The sequence below is a fragment of the Pecten maximus genome, chromosome 10, assembly GCF_902652985.1.
Source record: "Pecten maximus chromosome 10, xPecMax1.1, whole genome shotgun sequence".
NCBI lineage: Eukaryota > Metazoa > Mollusca > Bivalvia > Pectinida > Pectinidae > Pecten > Pecten maximus.
This window is the reverse complement of record NC_047024.1, coordinates 41,462,863-41,490,108: the sequence shown is the minus strand read 5'-3', so window position 1 is coordinate 41,490,108 and position 27,246 is coordinate 41,462,863. Positions and strand designations below refer to the sequence as shown.

Sequence of the window (27,246 nt, the reverse complement as noted above, 5' to 3'; positions counted from 1 at the left end):
ACCATGCAGGCTCTAATTTAACCAAGTTTTCCCAATTAAAAAAAAACTCGTTAAAATTTGATATACATGTATATAATTTTTTCAATATGAATTAAAAGTATATACAGAATTTAAAGTTCCTTAACTAGATAAGATATTAACACTTTATTCCCTATGTGACATTTTATAAGTTAATTAAAGGAGTCTCCTGAAGTTAGGAATTGAAAGTCGATGAAACCATGGCCGGGGATTGTGTAAAGTATTTGTACATTTTTGTCCTAAAGATGGTATGTTTAACTGCATGACTGTGTCTGCAATTGGGAAGAATATTTCCGCCACTGTTTTCACAATCAGGTTGATCATCGGACATCGCAAAATTTGTCGGTCACCGTACATGATGGGACAAGCTTTTACTAAACAAAACAGGCTAGTGTTCAACGTTTTTACTTACCTGTATAGGAAATTTACCTGTTCGGAATATTTGCAACAATCTGATTGGCTGCTTCCTGTCATGTGATTTCAGTCCGTCACGACGCCATATTGGTAAGACCATTGACACTTTTACAGGTGGGACTTAGGTACATTTTAGAAGAAAGTTTGGGCAACTTTTCATCTACAAAATGAGCGAAAGTGAAAGGAAACCCCGTTTATGTCATCTGGTGAAATGGCCAGAATTTGCAGGCTATGGTTTTAACTTGCACGCTGAGCGGGGCAAAGCAGGTCAGTACATCGGAAAAGTCGACGAAGGATCGCCGGCGGTGGCTGCAGGATTGAAAGAATCCGACCGCATAGTTGAAGTAAATGGAACAAACATTGGTAACGAGAATCACCAGCAGGTGGTATCCAGGATCAAGGCAGGTGGTGAGGAGGTTACCCTGCTCGTGGTGGATGCGGAGACTGACAATTATTATAAAGAAAACCGTATACTGGTGTCCAGCGCAGACGAAAATGTGTTGAAGTTTTCGGCAGCCCGCGACAGCGAGCCACGCCCGGTCGAAACCGAAAGCCCCCCTCCAGGTAATTGCCCCCAACCACACACCCACCCCGGTTTATAGACAATGGTAAAAGCTAAATAAGTTATTCGGGATTTTTGCTGCCACGCCCCGGGTCACAGGGCATTTGGCTAACAGTTCTAGTTAGTGACATACTTACGCCACACCCCCAACAAACTGACCTAGAAATATTTACACAGCCTACAGCGGGATGTGTATTGCGTTACAATTCAATAATATCAGATATCGTCCGGTGTTCCCAATTAAATGTAATCAGGTATATAGATATTTAACGCTTGTTTGTATTATATGAATATGAATTTATCTTTAATAGACTAAATATACTTCTGATATAAAAGTCAAAAACATCAGTGACAATTTTGATACAATGTATCAATTTGTATATATTCGTGTACATTTATTTGCAGTACATTTTGTATACTCGAATTACTGTATCTCTAGACCAGTATCCATCTGTCCCACTAAATGAGGTGTATGTTTTGTCTGAGAAAATATTTTTATTGTACTTTCTTTTCATTAAGAACATCATGTAACTACATATATGGCATTGTTACATGAAGTTGAGATCAAACCAGTTACGGTATTGATTTTTTTTATAATTATGTGATTGGAACACATTCTTTAGTTGCTTTTCAAGAATCTAGTACACAGATTAATTTGAAGTCTGGTTTTATTACCATATTGACTGGGAAATATTTTTCAGCAACTGCAGAAAATTGAAAAACAGTTGCAGAATGTTACTGTAAAACACTGGATTTTCTAAATCTGCACATGTATGTTTAACAAATTCCTGTAATGGTGAATCCTACCTGTTGCAGAAAATTACAACTGGGTCAATAAAGTTCAACTTTTAACAAAAGGTTGTGCAAGTCTTTTTACTGGTATAAGCCATTTTTTAAAGCCAGCACATATTGTTGGCTATTCACATTCACCCTTCATCCACGGTCCATCATCATCTCAGGGAATCTACTGTTGTGTAATATTAAGACACCACCTGATGGCTTCAGAATGGGATGAAATGATTAACAACTGAAAATAAACAACACTCTTTCTCATCTAGTGAAGTATTTGTTTCTAATTTCATGATATGATTCATGCTTTTATATGGTTGAAGATGGTAAGATAGATAAATATGAAAAAAAAAGCATTAAAATTCATAGACAATAACCTGCTTCATCATCAAGTGTTCAAAGGTATTTTCTGCACAAAATGTTTACACAAAATGTTACACTAGAAAGTCGAGCTTCCAAAGATCGAGTTGATAAAGATGGCCTTTACCTGTTAAATACCATTTTTTGGCATAGCCGTATAATATTCTTTTGGCCCCGAATATGACGCAACGGGTGGCGTTGCTGGTCAAGATGAAGTATATGTGATGGTCAATGTAGCGGTAAATGCAAATGCAGATTAATTCGATATACAGTTAAAAGCGAAACAAAGTTGAGATTGAATGCAAGCTGAATAAGTTGATGTTTCTTTTAAATGACACATTAATAAAATTATATTCCTGATTCAAATTTAGTCTTATTATCACCAAAAATGATTCAAACTGATATTTTGTTATCCGTCCTGAAATGCATTAGTTCGTTAATTTATTTCATTCACCAGCAGTTCTACATTATAACCACCAGCCGTTTATCTTTTTTAAAGATATTTCTTGTTGGACTTATTTTTCAAGTGGCAATCACGTATTGAAAGCTCTGATCATGATTGTTGATGAAAGTTCAATACTTCTTGACGAGTGTCTTCTTGCCAAATTTATTAAAGGTCAAATATCTAAACAGACCAGTTAATATGTAGAAAAAAAAACACTGTAACAGACATTTCATAAATGTATGGCAATTAAAGATCATCTGGTATCTATATATATAAGATGTTCAATAAGGTAAACCTGGCCATAGTTGTTAATTCCACCTGTGCGCAGGGTTAGGGTATATCATTCGTTGAATTACGCATCCTTTAGCAAAATGCAACCATTGCCTTGTCAATTCAATAACATTCCTGAAAATAACATGATCTTCCTCTGTAACCGTCCATACTGCACATATTAAATTACTAAATATATATACCACTTGCTTTTATTTACTCCCTTTATCTTTTATATATTTCAACAATCCCTCATGCAAATTAAAGTGCTTGTGATCAGTGGCCTTGGTGCTTTGATTTATAATTATGTGAAACATACAAATGGCTTATAAATTTTATTAAAGCTGCCTCAATATATGTAACACATGGTCATGATCAACTACTAAGCAGATCATGGGAACTTAAGGCTTGTGATGACATCTACATCTATATAAAGACCCATTATAAATTTTGCACATGATTCGCATCAAAGGTCAAGATATCGATCTCACCTATGAAAAAATGTAAACATTATTTATTTTACAACCATAGCGAAACAAGTTAAATTTATATTAATCACTTATGTTGGCCTGGGTGGAAGCGCGAGAGGGGTCTTACTGTGGGAGAAAATCAGAGTACCCGGGGAAAACCCATGTGGCCGAGGAGGTGACCCCATACCTTTTCCCGTCCGATCGGGGACTCGAAACTCGGCTGCCTAGGTGAAAGGCAAGACTTGATCTGTTACCACTGTGCCACCTAATTCCATGCACAAGATCTCGGCTATCAACTTTATTCCTTAGACATGTATCCAGATCATAAACGTACACAAACGAAGCAGATAATGATTTTATAAAGCTATAATAAAGGTATTAAGGCCATCATTAAAAAATTGTTTGTTTGTGGTTACCCGACCGACTCACTAAAATAGCCGCGACTCAAACAATTTTTTGGACCTTTGCTATTTTTTTTTTTTTTTTTATCTGCTGCTTCCCCCAGCGGTAACACCAATATGAATGTGCCTTGTAACGAACGCACCGACAGCATACAAAATACTTTGAATGCTCTCGGGAGTTACCTTCATATTCAATACTTGCGGATTCTCTCGGGTCTTAACCATTTGAGACAACGATGAGTGTTTCAAATAAATATAGCTAGCTTAACCAACCAATCAGAAAACGCATTATGGTGATTCCCTGTGATATCAAAATATAATTCCAACAGCGATTGGTTAGTTTGGGAAAGTTACTGATGTCATTTTTCAATAATAATGAGGGTTTCCTCGGCGAGAGTGAAGCATCGATCAATCATGGCGGACGATGTAAACATTCTTTCAAAACGTGTTCGGCAGCGAGACAGACTTTGATGAATACAATGATTTTGTTGTTAGACAGAATTAGGGAAGACAAAGTTTATTTAGCAGAGGTTATTTGCCTGGCAGATATATAGTTACATTTAATCCATCTCAAGATAGATATCGACACGGAGCGGATCAATGGCGGTATAAAAATTTTCTTCGGCTGTGAAGATAGAACCGCTTGATGCAATCTTCAAATAAAAGCGTTTTAGGTGTTGAAAAGTAGATATCATTAATATAAAATATTTCTAAAAGTTTGGCTTTGATGAGATCAATCAATTTATATCGGTACACAGCTTCTGATGTCTCTTTGATCTCTAGTCTGCACAGCCATTCCTGGCAGACGGAGAAACGATGTCTGTTTCACTCATAAAAAAGTTACACAGGTGAGGTCAAATACATCTCTATCGAATTAAAAATTTTGAGACACTGATTTCTTCATCGAAATATATTTTATCCAGTATCAATATGCCACTCATAATAGTTGACAAATCTAGTAACAAAATCATCTTTCTTGCTTTTAAATTGCAAATATTTGTTTTTTACCAACATTTGCACCTGTTGATTAAAATGCTGAAGACACAATTGACAACATATATTCAAACTAGAGATAACAACAAACATTTTTTATACAAGTTTTATTCTCATATTTTTTAAGTTATACACATTTGAAAAAAAAAATTAATTTTGTAAAATATCAAAATATTAATTCAGTCATGGGGGAAGTGGTATACAAAAATATGTAACATTGAAAACATAAAATGTTCATTGGGTGTGCTGTTTTAACCGATTTCAAATTGTGCTTTTTTATTTCTTTTCAAACAAATGAGAGTTGTTATGTTGTTGGATGATTAACCAGTTTGAAAGTTCTTTTTCTTATTAAACTGAATTCATATATAAACATATAAGATCAGACATGTATTAAAAAAAAAAAAAAAAAATACCTACCTACCTACCCAGTGAAAAAAATGTGGGTCGGGTAACCACAAACAAACAATTTTTTAATGATGGCCTAATGGCAAGTGTTCTGTTGTATATTTAAGATAAGTTTCAAGGTCACTTATCTGAAGGTCGAAGTCATAATTATTAATGCCATCTTCAAACAGCTCGACAGGACTCATGACGCGGCTGGTCTATAGTCTGATATAATCAACAGCTTTACAAACTGAGCCACAGAAGCATGTTCCATCAGCTGTGTGACAGAGAGAGTATATATATAGTTAACACTGAGTACAAGTCACACTGACCCACTCCATCAGCTGAGTGACAGAGACCCTAACACTATGTACAAGTCACACTGAAACACTCCATCAGCTGAGTGTCAGAGACAATAACACTATATATATGTACAAGTCACATTGACTCACTCCATCAGCTGAGTGACAGAGACCCTAACACTGTGTACAAGTCACACTGACCCACTCCATCAGCTGAGTGACAGAGACCCTAACACTATGTACAAGTCACACTGACCCACTCCATCAGCTGAGTGACAGAGACTGTAGCACTATGTACAAGTCACACTGACCCACTCCATCAGCTGAGTGACAGAGACCCTAATACTATGTACAAGTCACACTGACCCACTCCATCAGCTGAGTGACAGATACCCTAACACTATGTACAAGTCACACTGACTCACTCCATCAGCTGAGTGTCAGAGACCCTAACACTATGTACAAGTCACACTGACCCACTCCATCAGCTGAGTGACGGAGACCCTAACACTATGTACAAGCCACACTGACCCACTCCATCAGCTGAGTGACGGAGACCCTAACACTATGTACAAGTCACACTGACCCACTCCATCAGCTGAGTGAGAGAGACTGTATCTAACACTATGTACAAGCCACACTGACCCACTCCATCAGCTGAGTGACGGAGACCCTAACACTATGTACAAGCCACACTGACCCACTCCATCAGCTGAGTGACAGAGACTGTATCTAACACTATGTACAAGTCACACTGACCCACTCCATCAGCTGACAGATACTGTATTTAACACTACGTACAAATCACATTCTGACCGATTCTATTAAACGAGTGAAAGAGACCGTATTTAACACACTAGTATTAGTACAAACCACACTGACCTGTACATGTGCTATTTAAAATAATTTACACAATGTAACATATAATTGCCTGGGTGATGAATAACTACAAATCAGAATTTTATAATACAAATACATATCCGATATACATGTACATTTGTATATAGGCAATCATTGTGAAAAAGAAAATAACTCGCAATTAAAAAACATCATAGGGGAAGACATCTAAGCAAATGTTGAAATGCTATTTACTATGCAAGAATTGTACTTATATATACTATGTCACTGTGTCATCCATACTATTTCTGATACAGTTTCCAACTAGACACATTTGTGATTCTAGTATCTTAAACAGGGGACATATTGGTCCAGTACTACTTCTGACAATGATTGGTGTTACAAACATAGTCATGATCTAGAATCATATATATATATAGGCTATATTAGTAAAGGTAAATAAAAGTCCTCCGCTCTGGATCATTATCTGGTGAAGTGCTCTGGTGATCAAGGGGGACTCACAAGTGTTTTACACAAGCGGTTTGACTAGTCCCCTCCGCCACCCACCCACCCTGGAGGCACTAGAGTGCAGGGCACATATTAAGTAATACATGTAATTGTTAGAAATCTTTTTTTCTACTTTGATCAATGGATTTGGACCAAATTCGCTCTGTTCTTTATTAAATATTCAAGTGTTTTAAGATTAAAGATGTCACGTACAGGCATTTCATGATCAGTGCACAATGCTCATGAATATCTGTACAGCTGAAAACTTACACAAAACAAAAGCTGAAAGGTGGTATATGCTTTCTCTGATAATGTAAGGGTAGACTGCCACTGGCACCAGTGGTACCAGTTGACCTGTAAAGATAATTATAAAGTCATAAATAATTTGTCTCTCCTGTATATTGACCAGGCATGTTGTCTGTGTGTTACAACATTTGTAGGAGATATGTGTTGTAACTGGATTAACATGCATATCTACAGGGCCCAAGGTATTTTATGTAAGATTGGCTGAGGTCCTTCTCTCTTCCTTGAAAAATAAAGGGGTAAATTTTCTAATTCTCTGCTTCAAAATATATACGATAGGTGCAGCATTAGGTTCCATGCATACAAACTGCACCGATCGCGATACCGTTGCAGTATATGTTAACCAGCGGCAATACAATTGCAATAAGTTATATAGTGTCACATCGTTCTTGCTTGTTAATTAGCCCAACATCATCAAATGGTTCATCCGTCTGTCAGTCTATCTGTCAGTTGTCCGTCTGTCTGTCAGTCTGTCCGTAAACCTTTTCAGGTATAAATATTTCTTGAAAAGTCCTGAAGGGATATACCTCAAACTTCATGTGCAGGTTCCCTTTGGTACCTATATAGTTGAGCCAATTCAATTCAGATTTGACACGTTGTACTTGTTAACCCAACAGGTGGCCATCTTGGATTTTGAGAATGGAAGCTTGTTATCACTATATTTCTTGAAAAGTATTGGAGGGATATTTCTGAAGTATGATGAGAAGAGGTTCCCCTTGGTCCCTATATAGCTAGTTGTGCCAATTGAATTAAGATTTTTGATCAGAAAAACAAAATGGCCGGCAGCCAGCCATCTTGGATTTTGTGAATTGAAGTTTGTTACCGCTATTGATTTCTTGAATAGGACTGGAGGGAATTATATATATACCTCAAACTTCATGTGTAGGTTCCCATTGGTACCTAGTTGTGCAGATTTTAGTTAGATTTTTCACTCATCTGGAAAAGAAAATGGCTGACAGGCAGCCATCTTGGATTTTTAGAATGGAAGTTTGTTATCACTTTTAATTTATTCTTGAAAAGAACTGAAGGGATGTTTGTCAACCTTCACATGTAGGTTTCACTTGTTCTTGTTATCAGATTTTTAAGAAGAAAAGAAGAAAGAAAGGTAGAGAGAAGATCAGTATGACATAGAACCAATAAAGACCGTTCAATGGTGGACATGGCAATTCAAGATCCATGTGATCTATATAGTATGCATGATATAAAATTTGACCTAAATTATCATTATCCTCCTGTATCTTAATTAAATTTGCAAAATGGACTTATTGAAAATTGAAAGCAATATATGTATAGATCTATTTAAAGCAATATATGTATAGATCTATTTATATTTATCTGAAAACAATACCCTATTATCCTTGCCATACTTATAACACAAATTGTGCTATGAACAGAAATTAAAGGGGCCTTGGGCTTTTTGTTTATTTGGCATTGTGTATGATAATGCAGAGCGCCATCAATTTCTAGTGTCTATATACAGATGTGTGTAGATAATCGGTGAGTGTGGGCTTTAGCATTCCTGTACAAGTTAGGAGTGATATGTATGTACAAGCATGCATGTGGGCAGGCTTTAGTGCCGGGCGGGACAGGTCACATACATATAATAGACATTTGTGTGTGACAGGAGGGGAGTGTCCTAGCCTTCAGCTACAGGTGTATGAGTGTGTCTGATCAGACATCAGCCGAACTTTCATCCAGTATATCGTAGAAATTCTCTGATGGAGCCTCAAACTATCAAAGGTACCATATTCTATCATTTATCTAAACAACGATATTCATGTTATTATACAGTAGGTTATTGAATACTTTTCATATTTTCAGTTTATTATTTAGTGCTCTTTCTATGGAAGCCAAATGTTTGATATTAAGTTGTGACAGCAGGCTTGGAGGTGTCTGTTATATTTCACCTTCATTTAATAGCTATGGTATATGTGCTATTGTGGTGTTTCAAAGTTGAGGTCAGAAAAAAATATGTTTATTCTGGATGTATGAAAAAATACTGTACTCTGAAATACGTTGATACGTTACCTGTATTATGGCCAGTGAATAATTTATTCCAAAACTGTGTGGTGTACTGCGACTTTGCCGGTGAATCGTTTTCAAGGTGAACATGGATGTAAGGAAACGACGTCCTGGTCATCAGATGACCAGTACGTCCAGTAAATACTGATACAGGTCCGGATCCCCCCGGATCAGTCTGTAGATTCATTAGGCGAAGCATTCATTCTGTTCTCCTTCTGTTTATATGCATGTGGACCTTACGGAACATTTACAATACTGACCGATGTGTATATCAGAAATGTGGACATCACAGTGAATTACATATACTTGTACCATATATTTGTGTGTATAACATTTTCTAGGGATTACCACACTGGACATTCAAGTGAATACAACATTAATTATAAGTGATACTAGATAGATGACAGACAAATTAATTTTATCTCATAACTCAATTCTTTTGTGCCGTGTATAGATGCCACGCCCATGTTGTAATGTCATGTGATTTTATTGATATAGCTTGGTTGTAAAGAAATGTCCAAAGTCACCTTTCTTATAGATATCGTGATCAACAGAATCTTACACTTGGGTCTTGTAATGATTGAATGCTGTACAGGATAAATTTGACCGATATAAAGGCTCGTGAAGTATCTGTATTAACACCACTCTTAAATCTAAAGCTATCTTCTTATAGATATATATGCTGATCTGTGTCTAATACATATGTAGATGTCTGATCATGAAAAATACTTTTGATTGTCTTGAAAATTTCATGCATATTTTAAAGTACTGTCAAAACTAGAGCTTTACCCGCTTATATATGATTACTCTAGTAACAATCAACACCCTACTCGCTTATCTGTTCAGTTTTCAATTTCTAAAATATCTTCGATTTCATTGAAGATTCTATTTTGATACAATATTAATGTATTTCACAGAACCAGAAGATGTTAAAGATTCTAATTTGATACAATGTATTTTACAGAACATTTAAGATTTTATTTTGATATAATATATTTTACAGAACCAGAAGATGAGCCTGATCAGCCCGAACCAGAGGTGGAACAGGATCCCGAACCTGAACCTGAAGTGGAACAAGAGCCTGAACCCGAGGCTCTGATCAACGACTATGAAACAGTTCCACCTTACGTACCTCCCCAGGAGGAGGAACAGGAAGAGGAACAGGAGGTTGCCATAGAACCGGAGCCAGAACCAGAGGAGGAGAGTGTGCCGGAACCAGAGGTCAGTGTCGAACCTGTCGTGGTAAATGATGTTTCGGAGGATGCCCCCTCCACTTTCTACCCACGTCTGTGTCACATGGTAAAGTGGCCCGACTTTGTTGGCTATGGTTTTAACTTACATGCTGAAAGGGAGCGTACCGGTCAGTTTATTGGCACCGTGGATGAGGCGTCGCCGGCCGAGACGGCAGGCCTGAAGGAAGGTGACCGGATCGTCGAGGTGAATGGATCCAACATTGAGTCTGACTCTCACCAGGACGTCATCAGCAAGGTGAAAGCTGGAGGAGACGAGACCCAAATGTTAGTGGTGGACAGAGAGACAGACGACTACTACAAGTCTCGGGGAATCCAAGTACACAACGGTCTGGAGGAGGTCCGCTATAAGAAGTCTGATCGTAGTGGTAAGTTACCTCAATTTCACAGGGATTAATAGAGTATATCAAAAAACCACTAGAACAGGCTCGCAGTAAATAAATTATGCTAGGAAAGTAAACCATAGTTGTGAGAAATGATTGCAAATATATGTTGTTACTCTGATTTGAAATGGTACATGCATGTTGTTTTTGTTTTTTTTAAGTAAATACGAAAGTCAGAATATTAGGTTATCTCCCTTTATTACAATTGACAACGAAACTTGTCCTAGCCGATGTCTCAAATGCTGCGTCTTGTTTATTTAATTGATTCAACCTGTGTTGTCTAGATCTCTCAGTATTGTCGAACATCATCTTATTTGATCTGTGTCCTCATGCTACTGATTGTCTTTAGTTACAATGGTGTCACAGCCATTTTTCAGTGGAATATCTTTTTTTTGTAGAAATTCAGGAAAATAAGGAGAATAAAGTCCCGAGTGTGAACTCTTCAGTCACAAGCGCTGACAGTGGGGCCATGGCAAGGTTATGTCATATCACAAAGTGGCCACATTTCCAGGGCTACGGTTTTAACTTGCACGCGGACAAAAACAAAACTAGCGGACAATTTATTGGTAAAATAGACGACGGATCTCCGTCGCAAAGCGCAGGATTAAAAGAAGGAGATAGAATTGTGGAGGTTAACGGATCGAATGTAGAAGCAGAATCCCACCAATCAGTGATAGGTTACATTAAGGCTGGTGGTAATGAAACAAGACTTCTTGTGGTAGATTCTGCAGCAGACCAGGCATTCAAATCACAAGGGATTAAAGTCGGCGGCTCAATGTCACAACTCCAGTACATCAAGACTGAAGACCGAGGTAAGCATCAATCTGAACAACGTAACACATCAAATGTGATCTTTATATACCTTGGTAAGGCATTTAGGACCAATAGCATCAAATCAACATTGAAGTGTTGAATTTGTCACAAAAAATTGCTTTATTTCACTTCAATATGGTAAATGACAAGCATACAGTTACATATAATTACTCAAAAGATTAACAATATAAGTTCTTTACGTGTGATCACTGGAAAAATGTTTAGGTGAATCGTATGTAAGTTGATCAGAAATCATTGGCATTAATTAGGAAGTTAACCATTATATAATTATTTAATGGGGAATATTTCTAATGATAAATCAGTGCAGATATTTGTAGCTTGTACAAATATAGAATAGTTGTTCTGTTCATGTGCAGGTATGAAAATTAATTACATGAAGGTTTAGCAGTACTATATATCCCTATCGGTAGCCCTCGGTTTTTAGACTATGTAAATTCCTGAGCATTAGTACTAGGAAAGTGTACCTAATAAATATTTAGTATATTATTGTAACAAGCCTACTTTCCATACACACATTGTAACCTACCGTTAAGTATTAACTGTGTATTGGTCAGCGAAGGTTTATCGAGACTCGCAATAGATTGTGTATTATCTCCACATCATGGCTTCCATAGGACATCTGCTCGGTCATGTGTGACGGGCCTTTCTATTCAGCCACGGACAGTACTAGTGTGGAATGTTTAATTTGATACGTAAATGTCTTGTGTGCACATGAATTTAATTTCACTGTTTCTAAGAAGGTTGAGCCCTAAGGCTATAAGGCCTTCAGGTATGTCTGTGTGAACATGTACAGTGACAATCAGTGCTGGGTTACCTAGTACGTTATATAAGTACTATACATTATATAACGGCTCATTGTTACAGCCGACTTCTGTGTATACTGGACCAGATTCTAGGCATAACACTAAAATTAGCTAATGTATAATTCACCACTGTTGACCAATACTGATGGACTGTCTCCATGGGAAACTTAAATAAAGGCAAGGATGCATGGACACTTTTAAATATACATCTGGGCCCAGTTGTTCAAAAGGTGATTAGCTTAATTAATCACTTGATTAGTGAAAATTTCATTTATCATTTGTTGCAAAACCCGTGAGTTTATCAACTTTAAATTATGCCAGTTGGAAAAGAATTAAGAATTACAGAATTTCATTAAGTTTTTGTCAAGTTAGTTCGACCAGAAATTATTGTATCAGGATTTGAAATTTAAAGATGTTGTTAAAATGTGATTAGCCTAGCTAATCACCTTTTAAACAACTGGGCCCTGATGCGATCATGTTGCCCTGGAAAGTGAATATGTATCTGTGATCAAAAAGTCTCTTCTAATATGTCTGTACGCTTTCAATAATTTAGAACTTATATATGATTTATATATAAGTTACCTACCGAAGAAACCGGGGGGGGGACTATAGGCCTAGGTTTCCTCTCCCTCCGTCTTGTACAAACGTAACGCCAAAATTTGTTTGCTCACTAGCGACTTCATTCCTTTAGGGACTTTGATCATATCCTTGTGGGATTTTGATCAAACTTTAGACAATGTTCGCATATACCATAATATCTCGTACAAGTTTGAGTTGCAGGGATTCTGAGTCATGGTCATTAAATTTTTATATACGTATATGTAATACCAAAGTTTGTCAGCAATCTAGCACATTCATTCTTTGAGAGATTTTGATCAAACTTCACACAATGATATAATTGACCACGATATCTTGGAGAATTTCGAATTTCAGGGATTTTCGATCATGGTCGACACTGTTACTGTTTTTAGCGGGGGCCAGTACGGAAATCGGACATGTATATTGCTTTAGCAGTACCCAGCTGTATATATATATGCTTGGTTTAAATCAAATCTTCAATCAAAATCTACTGCAAATGGTGCAAGAATTGATCATGATGATACAAATTATTTATCAACCAATTAAACATACATGTACATATGTGGAGGCCAGAGAAATAATTTATTTGTCCCCTGCCGTTTGAAAAACTGGGGGACTTTAGGTTTATCCTCCGTCCGTCTGTCCCTCCGTCTGTCTGTCTGTCACGCAACAGTTGTCCGGACAACTCCTTCTAAAGTACTACTCCGATCTTAACGAAACTTGGTATACATGATCAGTATAACATGTTGTTGTGCATCCCACATTTTTTTTCTCGAAAAAACATTTTAAAAAAAGAGAGAAATAAATAGGTGCACTTCTAGCTCAGGCAGGGGACTTTGTATTGCTGTTGCAATACTATCCATCCTTGTTATATTCTACAAAAAATTGAGGGAAATAGCTTGCTATATATAAAAAAAAAGGATGAATATAAAAATAAGTGACTTATCGTTCAAAACTCATGATGAGTCATATACGAGAGAAAATATGTTGATTAATTTTTAGCGGGGGCCAGTACGGAAATCGGACATGTATATTGCTTTAGCAGTACCCAGCTGTATATATATATGCTTGGTTTAAATCAAATCTTCAATCAAAATCTACTGCAAATGGTGCAAGAATTGATCATGATGATACAAATTATTTATCAACCAATTAAACATACATGTACATATGTGGAGGCCAGAGAAATAATTTATTTGTCCCCTGCCGTTTGAAAAACTGGGGGACTTTAGGTTTATCCTCCGTCCGTCTGTCCCTCCGTCTGTCTGTCTGTCACGCAACAGTTGTCCGGACAACTCCTTCTAAAGTACTACTCCGATCTTAACGAAACTTGGTATACATGATCAGTATAACATGTTGTTGTGCATCCCACATTTTTTTTCTCGAAAAAACATTTTTAAAAAAAGAGAGAAATAAATAGGTGCACTTCTAGCTCAGGCAGGGGACTTTGTATTGCTGTTGCAATACTATCCATCCTTGTTATATTCTACAAAAAATTGAGGGAAATAGCTTGCTATATATAAAAAAAAAGGATGAATATAAAAATAAGTGACTTATCGTTCAAAACTCATGATGAGTCATATACGAGAGAAAATATGTTGATTAATTTACCATGTAAATCGAGCCCTATACACACTGTTGATGAGGGTGACTCAAATCACCTGGATTCTGGAGAAACTCATGCATATATACAGTATTTAATATATGTAGATGATAAACTACCAGTTACCGGTTCAGAAGTTAATGAAAGCTTGGTGTTAGGCTTTTGCTGTACACAAATTACTCTAGTAAGTGCCCCTCCCACGTAAAACAATATAAAATAATAAAATTAGTATTCTTCCCAATACAGGTTGAGACCATGGCCAGCTCAAGATGATTTATAATCATTCTGAAGCAACTTGCATCATAAACCACAAGTTTTAAACAATTGAAAGCAGTAGCATATAACACCTACATACATTTTTACACGTGTTTCTGCGCGCCCATCAAGTAATTTTAACTTCATTAGACTCCTGATGAGGACATTGGTAAATATGTTACCCTAATTAGCACGCTTGTTGTCACCATTTAAATGTATGGAGTGCTAATTTGGGCAAATGTGATAACCGTTTGATTATAGACAGTGATTGTAGCCTAGGGTGAGGAGAGAAACAAACAGCCCTGTGTCAGTTTATTATAGACACAATGTCTCGGGGGCAGTATATGTCTTTGTCACCAACATGTTATATTGCAACGTTATCAATGATCGTAAATTCTACCATAGCATCTTTTGTAAGGTGTGAGTTTCGTAATGTATTTACACACTTAAGCTTGGTATAATATATATATACTCCCAGTGATTCTATCATAACATTTTCTGGTCTGAAACTAAAGAAGTTAACTCTTAAAGATACCCAAAATAATTTGGTGACAATTTATTAAATTTTGATCATCAGGTGCATGGAGGTGTATTTTCTGGACCATGTAGATGTCGTCAATTGTCTTATTACTAGAACTGTTGTCCGGAGGCTGTCTGGTTTCAGAAATAGATATATTGCAATATATATAAAGTGTATGTGCACAGTTCCCAATCAATTAACTTGATGATAATAATGAAATGTTGAGGTTACAGATCCTAATGAAATGAAATGTTGAGGTTATATAAATTACAGATCCTGGTTGTTTTGAATTTATTGTATATATAACCGTATGCTGTCTATATATATATGACCATCAGTATAAAGTACTCCTTTTGACAACTGCCAAGGAACCATTGCAAGATGACATTATTATTACAAGTTGATTACCAAAGCTTAATTATGGCATGTTTCCATGGTAATTTATATAAAATAATTATATACTTTTTGTAATGCATATGTCCAATCGTAATCCTTCGTGGTTTAATATAATAATCTCGATAGCATATATCATGATGCAATTAATCTGGCATGGTATACATAAATTCCTAGATCATGTGAACTTTTTATCTTTTTACTGGAGATATCGATGTCGTCAGTAAATTTTCTAGGTATGACAGCTCAAGTCTGGGTATACTTAAGTCGCAAAAATTTGTCTGATACTTTTGTCCTTTGGTGTTACATAATTGTGTTTATATATCCGATTATAAAAAACACAATATATCATATATATACAATAGACGGTGTTGTTGATCCAAAGGTTTAAAGATGTAAATTCCAGTCGTAAGTATACATCATATATACTGTTGTATACAGAGTTTTAGAATCATGATAACTTATTTCACATTGGGAAATATTTGTAGACATTTGATATTTACAATAGTTATACAAAACAACATCTAGTGGAGTTTTTAATGTAGGATCAGTTGGTTCTAAATACATTAATCATCTGGCTATGTACATGTATTTCGCTTTTTCAAGGTGATACAAAATACAATTTGAAATACATAGGAGTATGTGTGCTATCTCTGGAACCAGCAGACTGTGACTATCGGCTGTAATTAGCCATCATCACACAAACAGGTTTCTCAAGTCTAATGCATCACGTTACTGGGAATAGGGCCGGTATACGTACTAGTGGTAATAATTACAGCTGAGCACCAAAACTCATTGACCCGAATATCCCATAATGCACTCCTTTTTCTTTTCACAACTACAATTGAAGGAATGGCAGGGATTGGGTGGCAGCCAGAGGGCTTTGTTAGATAGTTGTAGCTACATTTGTCTCGTAAAATCTCATTAGAAATGAAAACAAATTGAAGATACTTGAAACTGAAAAAAAAAAATTCATTTCGACAGATTTCAAAATTAGATGAAGGCAGCCATTTTGATGTGCCATTTTCATGACGTAACATCAGATTCTGTATTATGATGTCGCAATCAATTTCTGACTGGTGCAGCAGCCAGTGAAGAAATCCTCTAGGGTCGTCTTACACTAGCTGGTGTACAGGCTCAATCTGTATCAAGATATTAACTGCTCATGATCAGGATACCTTACTGATGGAATTTGAACTGTACCTACAGTACATAGGCATGGGACCTGTATACAATAACACTTTATATATATATATATATATACTGTACATAGGCATGGGACCTGTATACAATAACACTTTATATATACTGTAGGTGTATATATGATACATGCATGTACTAGAATTATTGATCTCTGATTATGAGGTCAGACGGTGAAATAAATGAAAAAATTCCATTAACTTATAATCAATAACATTAAATTTAAAAGGAGAATACATTTAAACATAACAGATTAGATCTAGTGTAACATTATATTAGTGACGAAGGAATTTATATGGTAATCAATAAAACCTGATCATGATCATTTAGGAATTTACCGATAATCAGTAATATCTGATCATTAATTATAAGGAATTTACCAGTAATCGATAATATCTGATCATTAAGGAATTTACTAGTAATCGATAATATCTGATCATTAAGGAATTTACCAGTAATCGATAATATCTGATCATTTAAGAATTTACCGGTAATCGATAATATCTAATCATTAAGGAATTTACCGGTAATGGGTAATATCTTATCATTTGCAAGTAGGTATTTCAAATGTGTAAATGTATGAGGGTTGGGGGGGGGGGGATTCCCCATAAGCATATTACTTATTTATGGAAAAAGGGGAAATAGAAAAATTTACAGAAATAACTCTATGCCTATATGGATTATGATTGTGACTTCATAGAATTAAGCTTTCAGCTTTCAGTATATTTAATAAAATATGAATCATGATCATGTCTTCAAAATTGAAGGGAAATTTCTTTAAGAGGTTTCTGCATATAGATGCTAACAATAAAAAACATGTACAGACTAGCTTAAGTACTGTGTGTAGATCTTGATGAAAACTTGAATTCCTTATTTATTTAATTTTTGACAGTATATGTGATCGAGCAATGATCACTCATCATTTTGAGAAATGGTGCGGAAGTGAACTCATACCAAAATGTATAGCTATAGTTGTACACCTAGATGTAGACAGGTGCCCTAGGTAAATCTGGCTATATGGCTATATATGTGTAGACTGGAGTACTATATATAGGTGTTATCAGCTAGGTAGACCTGATCCTGTACATACATTGGATAACAACTGACTGAACTGAGACTCGAGAAGATGAGATTTCTGATTGGGTCAGCAATTTTTTCTAATCCTCTATATAGCAGCCATTATGTACAGTGTATATATATCCCCGGATCTAGATAAATTCAAGTACATGAGTTATCAGATCTAGAGGCAACATTGAAAACACGACTAAACAGCTCTTAAGGAACAGGTTCACCAGCAATTAAACACGTAAACCTGCATCTTTATAAAAATGTCTTTGAAATTATCAATGAAAGGGTTATCAGATTTTCAGAGATGGAGGCGAAAACTGAAAAATGATAACATAGACAGTGAAAACTTCGAAATAATTATATAAATTACACTGTATATGTATATACAGTCAAACCTGCTCTAACGACCCCCTGTATATAACGACTGCCTGTCTATAACGACCGGTTTTAAGATTCCCCGTGAGATTTTACTATATAACGACCCTCTGTATAGCGACTACCTGTCTAATGTGGCTAACGACCGGTGATTTCGGAACGGCGGTCGCTAATTTGTTTTCTATAGCGACCGATTTCTGTCAGCCATCTTCTGATCTCGGCAGTCATCCCTCATAAAATCCCCGGAAAATTCAGACACATAGACCCTGGCTTGATTATACAAACAAAGGACCACCACAACCCTGGCCTGAGTATATAAACAAAAGACCCCTACCACCTGTAAGCCTATAATTACGATAGCTGCCCTGGCCTGGGGCTCGGTAAGAGAGGAGTCGGTAAGAGAGGGTCACCATGCGTGTCGGTATTACATTACAACTGTGCACAGGTGGCTTCATTTGACACGGTCAGTTAATTTTGTGATTACAACTAGGATACATCACTTCAATAACAAACACTGGTCATATCTGTCAACAAAATTTACTCACATGAAAGCCAATAATGCCTTTCTTAATCGTAGCTGTCGGTACTGGCGTTTGTACTGCCGCCATCTTTAATTAGTCAATACTAATAAAAAGTCGTAAACTGACACAAATATCCGGATTTCAATTTGGGTCAGAAAAAAAATATTTTGGTATTAAGAAGTAAGACTATAACACAAAATAATTAGTAGTAACACAAATATAATTAATTAATTAATTATTGTGTATTCTTTTTCTTTATTTATGAAAGAAAGGGAGATAATTTGATAGATACATATAGCATTACTTCAGAACAAAATATTAAAAAAAAAATATCCATAAGACCATTTTGAGTTATATTTTGTGTTTGAGTCCACAAATCATTAAATATTAAACCCTTCAGATTTATAAAGTTTATGCATTTATTTAACTTCTGACTGGTCTTCTGAATGCCCTGTTCAATGACAATTTATATATGACAGATTTAAGTAAATTTGTTGGTGCAATAATTTTGACCTGTCTATAAAGGCAACCTGTCTATAGTGACCGTTTTTCTGCCTCCCCTTGGGCGGTCGCTATAGACAGGTTTGACTGTATCTGTATAGGTATATATCTGTATATGAGAAAGATTTAAGTGAATCCTCTGAACATTTCACTATAATTATTCCATGATACAAATGAAAAACATACACTATCTTAAAAAGATATTTTTTTCAGCCCTTATTTCCTATCTGCAAGCCCTCTGGTGTTTATAAATGTATACACTCTGGCGTTTATAAATGTACATACACTGGTGTTTATAAATGTATACACTGGTGTTTATAAATGTATACACTGGTGTTTATAAATGTATACACTGGTGTTTATAAATGTATACACACTGGTGTTTATAAATGTATATACACTGGTGTTTATAAATGTATACACTGGTGTTTATAAATGTATACACTGGTGTTTATAAATGTATACACACTGGTGTTTATAAATGTATATACACTGGTGTTTATAAATGTATATACTGGTGTTTATAAATGTATCCACACTGGTGTTTATAAATGTATATACACTGGTGTTTATAATGTATATACACTGGTGTTTATAATGTATATACACTGGTGTTTATAAATGTATATACACTGGTGTTTATAATGTATATACACTGGTGTTTATAATGTATATACACTGGTGTTTATAATGTATATACACTGGTGTTTATAAATGTATCCACACTGGTGTTTATAAATGTATATACACTGGTGTTTATAATGTATATACACTGGTGTTTATAATGTATATACACTGGTGTTTATAAATGTATACACTGGTGTTTATAAATGTATACACTGGTGTTTATAAATGTATATACACTGGTGTTTATAAATGTATATACACTGGTGTTTATAAATGTATACACTGGCCATGGTGTTTATAAATGTATATACACTGGTGTTTTTAAATGTATACACACTGGTGTTTATAAATGTATACACTGGTGTTTATAAATGTATATACACTGGTACTGGTGTTTATGAATGTATATACACTGGTACCAGTGTTTATAGATGTATATACACTGGTGTTTATAAATGTATACACACTAGTACTGGTGTTTATAAATGTATATACACTGGTACCAGTGTTTATAGATGTATATACATTCTGGTGTTTATAAATGTATACACTCTGGTGTTTATAAGTTTATGCAAGCTTCGATTCAAATTCATTTAATTCAGCCCTCTGGTGTTTTATAGATACGAAACCTCTGCAAATGGATGCCCTACTTGCGTCTTTAAGTGCACTGTTCTGGTGTTTATAAGTGCATATTTATATGTTATGCCTCAAATTTGACTTATTGGATATTCTTGCATTTATTGCACTGTACATGTAAACATTTTCTTTATTGGAAAACTCAACTCTCTTTTCTCGTTACAGGTGCCCCAGTCAATGGACAGGCTGAAGTTGTAAGTATACATTGATTGTTTAATACTCATATTTGGCATTGTTGCGGCAAGAACAGAGAAAGTTCCATTATGACAAATGTTTCAATGCATACTTTTATTTGTATAGTAAAATGTACATGTATTTGCTATTTTGCTAAGGAAGTACCAGAAGAGTTAGGTTTGCTTTGACCATTTAAGGTGCCCTCATTTTATAGCAGATGTTTCTAAATGTGCATTGTTATTTAAAACATTAAAACTGTTTTTTTAACAGCAGTCTCAGCCTCAACGCCAGATGGCTCCCACCCCGTCAGTGAACTCCGCTCCACCCCAGACAAACGGCAAACCCGCTGATTTGTCGCAGGGACTCCAAATGTCAGCCAAAGAAATGAGGGAGATGCTCGCACGGAAGAAAAAGACCGACCCAAAACACAACAAGATGTCCTTCCAGTCCAAATTAGAAGCCTTCCAGAAAATGTGATTGTTAAACTAAAAGGTTACATACATGATAGTGGTAAATCGGACAGTATTTGGTCAGGACTTATTTTGATTCGTGGCAGGTTTACGTACAATATAGTACATTTAGGTCTGAATTTCAGTTCGGTGAGATTTATAGATTTCTGTACGGTAAGATCTTAAGATTTCGGTACAGTATCTGTACGATAAGATTTGATGATTTCTGTACGATAAGATACGACTTCAGTACAGTAAGATTTATAGATTTCTGTACGGTAAGATCTTAAGATTTCTGTACGGTATCTGTACGATAAGATTTGATGATTTCTGTACGATAAGATACGACTTCAGTAGAGTAAGATTTATAGATTTCCGTATAACACCTTCAGCTTGTATTTACATGATCTATGTGAATTGCTGGATTAACCTGCGGTCTAGCTAGGCTGTGTATCGAGACATCAATATTGTCAGAACATGACCAACTGTAGCGATAGATAAATCCTTTATATATAAAATGTCAGCATCCATTGTTTCTGTATCGTACCATACAGGCCAAGAACATCAATACTACATATATGTCTGTATTGAATTTCTTTAATCGTTGCCAGAAGAAAAATAGATCCATCTCCTATTACAATGCAACAGGAAAGATTGTTGGTTAGGACATCATTTCAACAGCTTTTATTGACATGATGTCATTGTCAATTGGATTTACCATGTTTATAGGATCCAAGTGCTATTGTTTTTATTTTGTGTGTTAAGTGAATTTAAATTTCATATCTAAAATTTGAGGATTTTTTTTTTTAAATTTGACGCCACATTTCATATTAATAGAATTTTTTTTTAATACTGGATAAAATTACGATGAATCTTATGTTTACTCTTTATAGTGCTATTTCTGGGTACTGCCCGATATCCTTGGACAACATCGTCCTTTAATTTCCTAATTATGAAATTTTACTAATTTCGTAGAATTTGTGCTGATCCAATGTAGGGTTTAACATGTTTTATGCATTTAAGTGTTTTGGTTCAAAATTTTTGGGATTTTTCCCCGTTAATACCTGTATGTAAGAGATAGGAAATGAATCTATTTGTCAGTGTAGCGTGTAACATACTGGTAATTCATAAAGTAAGCCTAAAGCATGGACCAACATATCTACCAGCTCTGTCTGGCCACCTGTGGGAACCAAACTCTGGTACATTCCATCTCTCAGCTTCATTCGTGTAAACAGTAACAGCATTTGTGTACCATTAGAAATGGAAGCATTTGATTTTTTGATTTTTCATATAAAATTGTTAACCTATGGTTATTTTCCATTCTATATCATAAATGTTTTTGATTTTTAGAATCTTGAAAACTTCATAGTTACATAATAGTTTTCTATAAACTGCAGATTGAGTTTTGGTCAGCCTGGAAGCACTGTTCAACCTATATATATAGCTACAGGACCAGGAAGAATAATGATACAGATTAAAAAAAAAAAAAAAAAGAATTGGAGATGTCATCAGTAATGCTCTTTTGGTAAATACCAAAAATCAGATTATGTATGTCATTATTTAGTTTACCTGCTAGGAAATGTTTCTTGTCAAAATTTATGCGTCTCAATGTTTGCTGACGATGGTGAAGTGAAAATGTGGTCGATTATGAAACTTATAAGAACTTGTTTTTTGAGGTGTTGTTGGTGGTGATATAGTGATATGTTAGCAAGACGTTATCTTGGTTAGTGAGAAATTGAAGAGAAAAAATCTTTGAATAATTTTGTATCCTTATTTACATAATGTCCTTATCTGTTTTAGATCAGCTGTTGGATTGCCAGTATATAAATGTATTTACTTATATTTGATCGAAATGAATGATACTTTTCGTATGGTTGGGACATACTTGTAGCCGGTGTCGTGTGAATTCAAATGACTACGGCCGTCCGACATCTTGGATGTTGTTTATATTGATGCATTCATTCAGACATTACTAATATAACTAATGATGTTTGTTATGAGCCATATTTGGTTAATATATTGTATTTTTTCAAGGTCATTTTTTTTTATCATTGTTGAAAATTGCAAAAGTTGTCTCATTTTGTTGTCGTATGTATGGATATACATTGTTCGGAGTTATCCCATTGTATCCGAGTTTTCTCAACTTTTGAGATTGTGAAGAAAACATTCCACCGATCATCATTTTGATATTAATTGCTGAGAAGTTCAAGGGAAATATTAATCTGGAAATCACGTTTGATAAAAATGTTTATGTGCTACTCGAAAGCAAGCCATGACAACGGTGACAATACCAGTAGCTCACCTGTAGCAGCCGTGACTCGGGATTTCACAACTGTATAAGAATTTCCTGATATTTATTAGGGACAACTCGGAAATTACAATGGTTGTGTAGTGAAAATATTGGTGGAATGTTTCCTTGACAATCTGAAAAAGAGGTCAAACAACCCAGAGGACGTGGGTTGTAAGATGTATAATCACGGGACTTCATTTTACTCATGTACAGATATTTATCATTATATTATAGAAATTAATTATACAGTGGAGTATTACGTAGATGATTCTAGTTTAAACTGTTGAGGATTATACTATTATAATATTGATAAATGATTACAGTGAAACCTGTCTAATTTGACACCATGTGGGAGTGACAGTTTTGGTCGGATTAGACAGGGTGTCGGAGTCAGGTATTTATTGTTGACTACACTTGGCATCACGGGAATAAGGTACAGTGTCGGATTAGACAGGGTGTCGCAAAAGTCAGGTATTTGTTGTTGACTACACTTGGCATCAAGGAAATACAGTACAGTGTCGGATTTGACAGGATGTCGGAAAAGTCAGGTGTCGGATTAGACAGGTTTCACTGTATTTACGATGCAGGTTTTCACTGCCCACACACTTCTATACGGTACACTAACTGGCACATACTGTCAACATCTTCCGCACGTTGTCTGTTTTCCTGGATTGCTGGACAGAAAAATCTTGAACACTTAATTAGTTTAGTGTAACACACACTATGCCATTTAATTGCCATCCATCAATTTCTTGTGATAATTTTTAGCTCACTGGTTATACACTGGTAAGTTGTAAAGAAATAGTTTTGAATGTTGAAAACATAAATGTGTTCAAATGCAGGGTCGTGGTTTGGTTAAATTGCTGTTAATAGTAAGAAATACATTCCAAATCTATTATAGTTTTCATCGAGTCATCTAATTCATTGCATGTTTCAGCAAAATTGACGCGACTATGGAGCTGTACGTTTAATTTCTGTTCACATGAAATTCCAGCCTTCCGTACTAAACCAATCAACTTCAAATCTGGATTTAAATGTATTACAAACTTTTAAGGCAGTTGATATGGCTATCAGATGTGGTCGAAACACTACCTTGTAACCGTGTTTGAAATCTATGACATATTTACACTCTTGTGTTGAAAAAATCAGATTTTTCCCTCATTTGTATAATGTACTTTGCCTTACGTAGGACCCTCTTTAATCAGAACTTGGACAATCGAAAATGATGCACAAAACAATTACTTATACATATATACTTAAGAATTTTCAAAATATCAGCATCAACATTTTGGACATTTGATTATTTTCGTATTTTGCTAGCTTTAATTTACACTTGTTATTTTAGCAGAGAGCAAGATGGCCAACCCCGACGATGGATTCTTAACGTTGTTCATAGATTTCCAAAAGTAAAGTTTGCAAACTTAGACAGATGTGAAATATAGATGCTCTATACATATAGATTACTATAAATAGTGATAGGTATAAAGTGAACTTTAACGGCATATGTTTTGAACCATAAAGTTACCCTAGCCAATCAGAGTGCACCGGGACTAATCCGTCATATGTAGAGTTTTGTAACAATCAGGTTTTTGTTTATCGCCACAACTGAATATATTACAGCAATAATTGTCTAATTTTTTTATATCCATGTAATCACTAATGTTTAGGTAACTCTCACATGTATATACCACATATAGGTATCTCACAGAATTTCGTCCAGCTAAAATGTGATTGTATTTAATCAGCGAGGCATATTGCTTGCCCTCCGTCGAAGGTTGTGTGGTGTACAATATGTGTAGCTATATGTTTAATTGTGTGTACTATACATCATCGCTGTACCGACTGCTGTACTCCGTATATTTGCTACTTTCACACACAACTTAATTGTACAAATGTATAACAATTGGCTAACTCCTAACAATGCCGACCTATGTTTCATTTTCAAGAAACAGCTCAATTTTTTTTTTTTAATATAATGTCTGGTACATCCTGAATTTGAATTACAGGTTATTGAATATTGAACATACATGTTAGAATTTCGAAAAAAAAAATTAAAAAAAAAAAAAAAAAAGATCCAAAAGAAAAGGAAAAAGATAAACATTGACACTGTCAGAATTTATCAAACAGTAATTATAAAATTAAATCTTGTAACAAAATGAAGTTTTCTGTGTGTAACGACTAGCTGTTATACCGTGTATAATGTCCATGTACCATTATTTTCATGCGCTCTCTTGGCTTACAAACACCTTTTATTGTCAGGGTTGGAGTGGACCAAGGAATCCTTCCTGCTGTACTTATGTAATTAACATGTACATGTATACCGAAATGTGTCATTTTCATTTTACTTTATAAGTTCCTCAAGAAGGAAAAGAAAAGCAAATGTTGGCAAGTAATTCATTTTGAGCCAGAAAACCTGGCAAGTGTCCTGTTTATTTTGTGAAAGTTTTTTACTGGTTGATTTGACTTTTTGTCAACAGTGAATCTTTTGAAAATTTATTGAAAAAGATAGCTTTTTTCTCTGAGCTACTGTGATGAGTGTACATATTACTATTATCTGTTATACAGTCTATATATACAAGTGTACGGTTATAATCTTGTGTGCAGACACCAGATATATTCCAGGAGCAAAACGTTATATTTTGGTACAAATAAACATTAAAAAAAAAAAATTGATGTTGGTGTTTTATATTATTACAGGGCTATTCCAGTAAAATATGATTTATATCTGACAGGAAGACTCCAGAAAAAAAAGAAAGTCTATGCATATTGGGTTTGTGAGAAAATGTGTGTTATTAAATGATAAAATGTGTGTTATTAAATGATAAAATGTGTGTTATTAATGATGCTGTTTAAATTAAATCACTTCCGATAGTTGGTCCTTTTGACTGGAGTATTCCAATTAGGTATATAGATATTTTACTGGAATAACTCTTATTGGCTTCAGATTACACAAGCCCCACTCGATTTGCACTCTTCTTCCAGAATATATCTTCTGGTCACTCAATTTGTAGCTCTTCTGCTTCTGGAAGATCTTCTACCTCTTCCGTCTCGAAGCTGGTAGATTTATCTTCCAAGATGGCAGCGACCATGTTTTAAGTGTGCGAGTGATGAGTTTCACTAGAGAAGGATTTATGACACATACATGCACGTGTTTGTGTCATAGTCTTTGAGAAAACTTAAAAACTTTATATTCTCCCAGTTTACTCGATTTACATATTACGGAATGCGATCTTCTGAGAAGAATGCAAATCAACTGGGGCTCAGAGTCCTCATTTTAACACTAGTACTGTATGATTCTCATTGACCAAGGATGAGTCGTCAAGCTGTTACAAACTTTCGTTGATCTTGACAGTGGTTTTCGATGTATGAAAATGTTGATGTGCACGCGTACGGGCAATAGCATATTTTTAGGTTACATAACCTATAAGGTAGACCATTACGGAGCACTAGGTTCAAACCAACTGTAATTCACTTCTCTTTTCAATAAAAACTTTCAGAAGATTTTCTGCTTGATCCAACATTGATGTTGAACTCTGAAGACCGAAATAAAACTGATCTTGAAAACATTCTGAAAGTTGAGCATTGTGTATGTTCCTCTAGGGCCATATAATGACATTTACACAAATTGAAGGAAACCTCTGACGTATACGACTATCCTGTGTTCTACGATTCATTAAATTGTTACAATCTTTCCATCACATCACAATG

At 35.3% G+C, this 27,246-nt stretch overlaps 1 protein-coding gene across 2 annotated transcripts; it reads left to right on the top strand.

The window, feature by feature from the left end:
- The first annotated feature begins 482 nt into the window (after positions 1 to 482).
- Positions 483 to 25,609, top strand: LOC117336043 (Na(+)/H(+) exchange regulatory cofactor NHE-RF1-like). 2 transcript variants are annotated; one of them, XM_033896383.1, is made up of 5 exons: positions 483 to 996; positions 10,081 to 10,695; positions 11,109 to 11,522; positions 20,791 to 20,819; positions 21,070 to 25,609. In XM_033896383.1, exons 1-5 carry the CDS (start codon positions 600 to 602, stop codon positions 21,274 to 21,276), a joined length of 1,662 nt encoding a protein of 553 aa, XP_033752274.1. In that variant the 5' UTR covers positions 483 to 599; the 3' UTR covers positions 21,277 to 25,609. The 2 variants fall into 2 exon arrangements, with proteins under 2 accessions (XP_033752274.1, XP_033752275.1); XM_033896384.1 differs by lacking the exon at positions 483 to 996 and adding an exon at positions 8,677 to 8,795.
- The last annotated feature ends 1,637 nt before the right edge of the window (positions 25,610 to 27,246 follow it).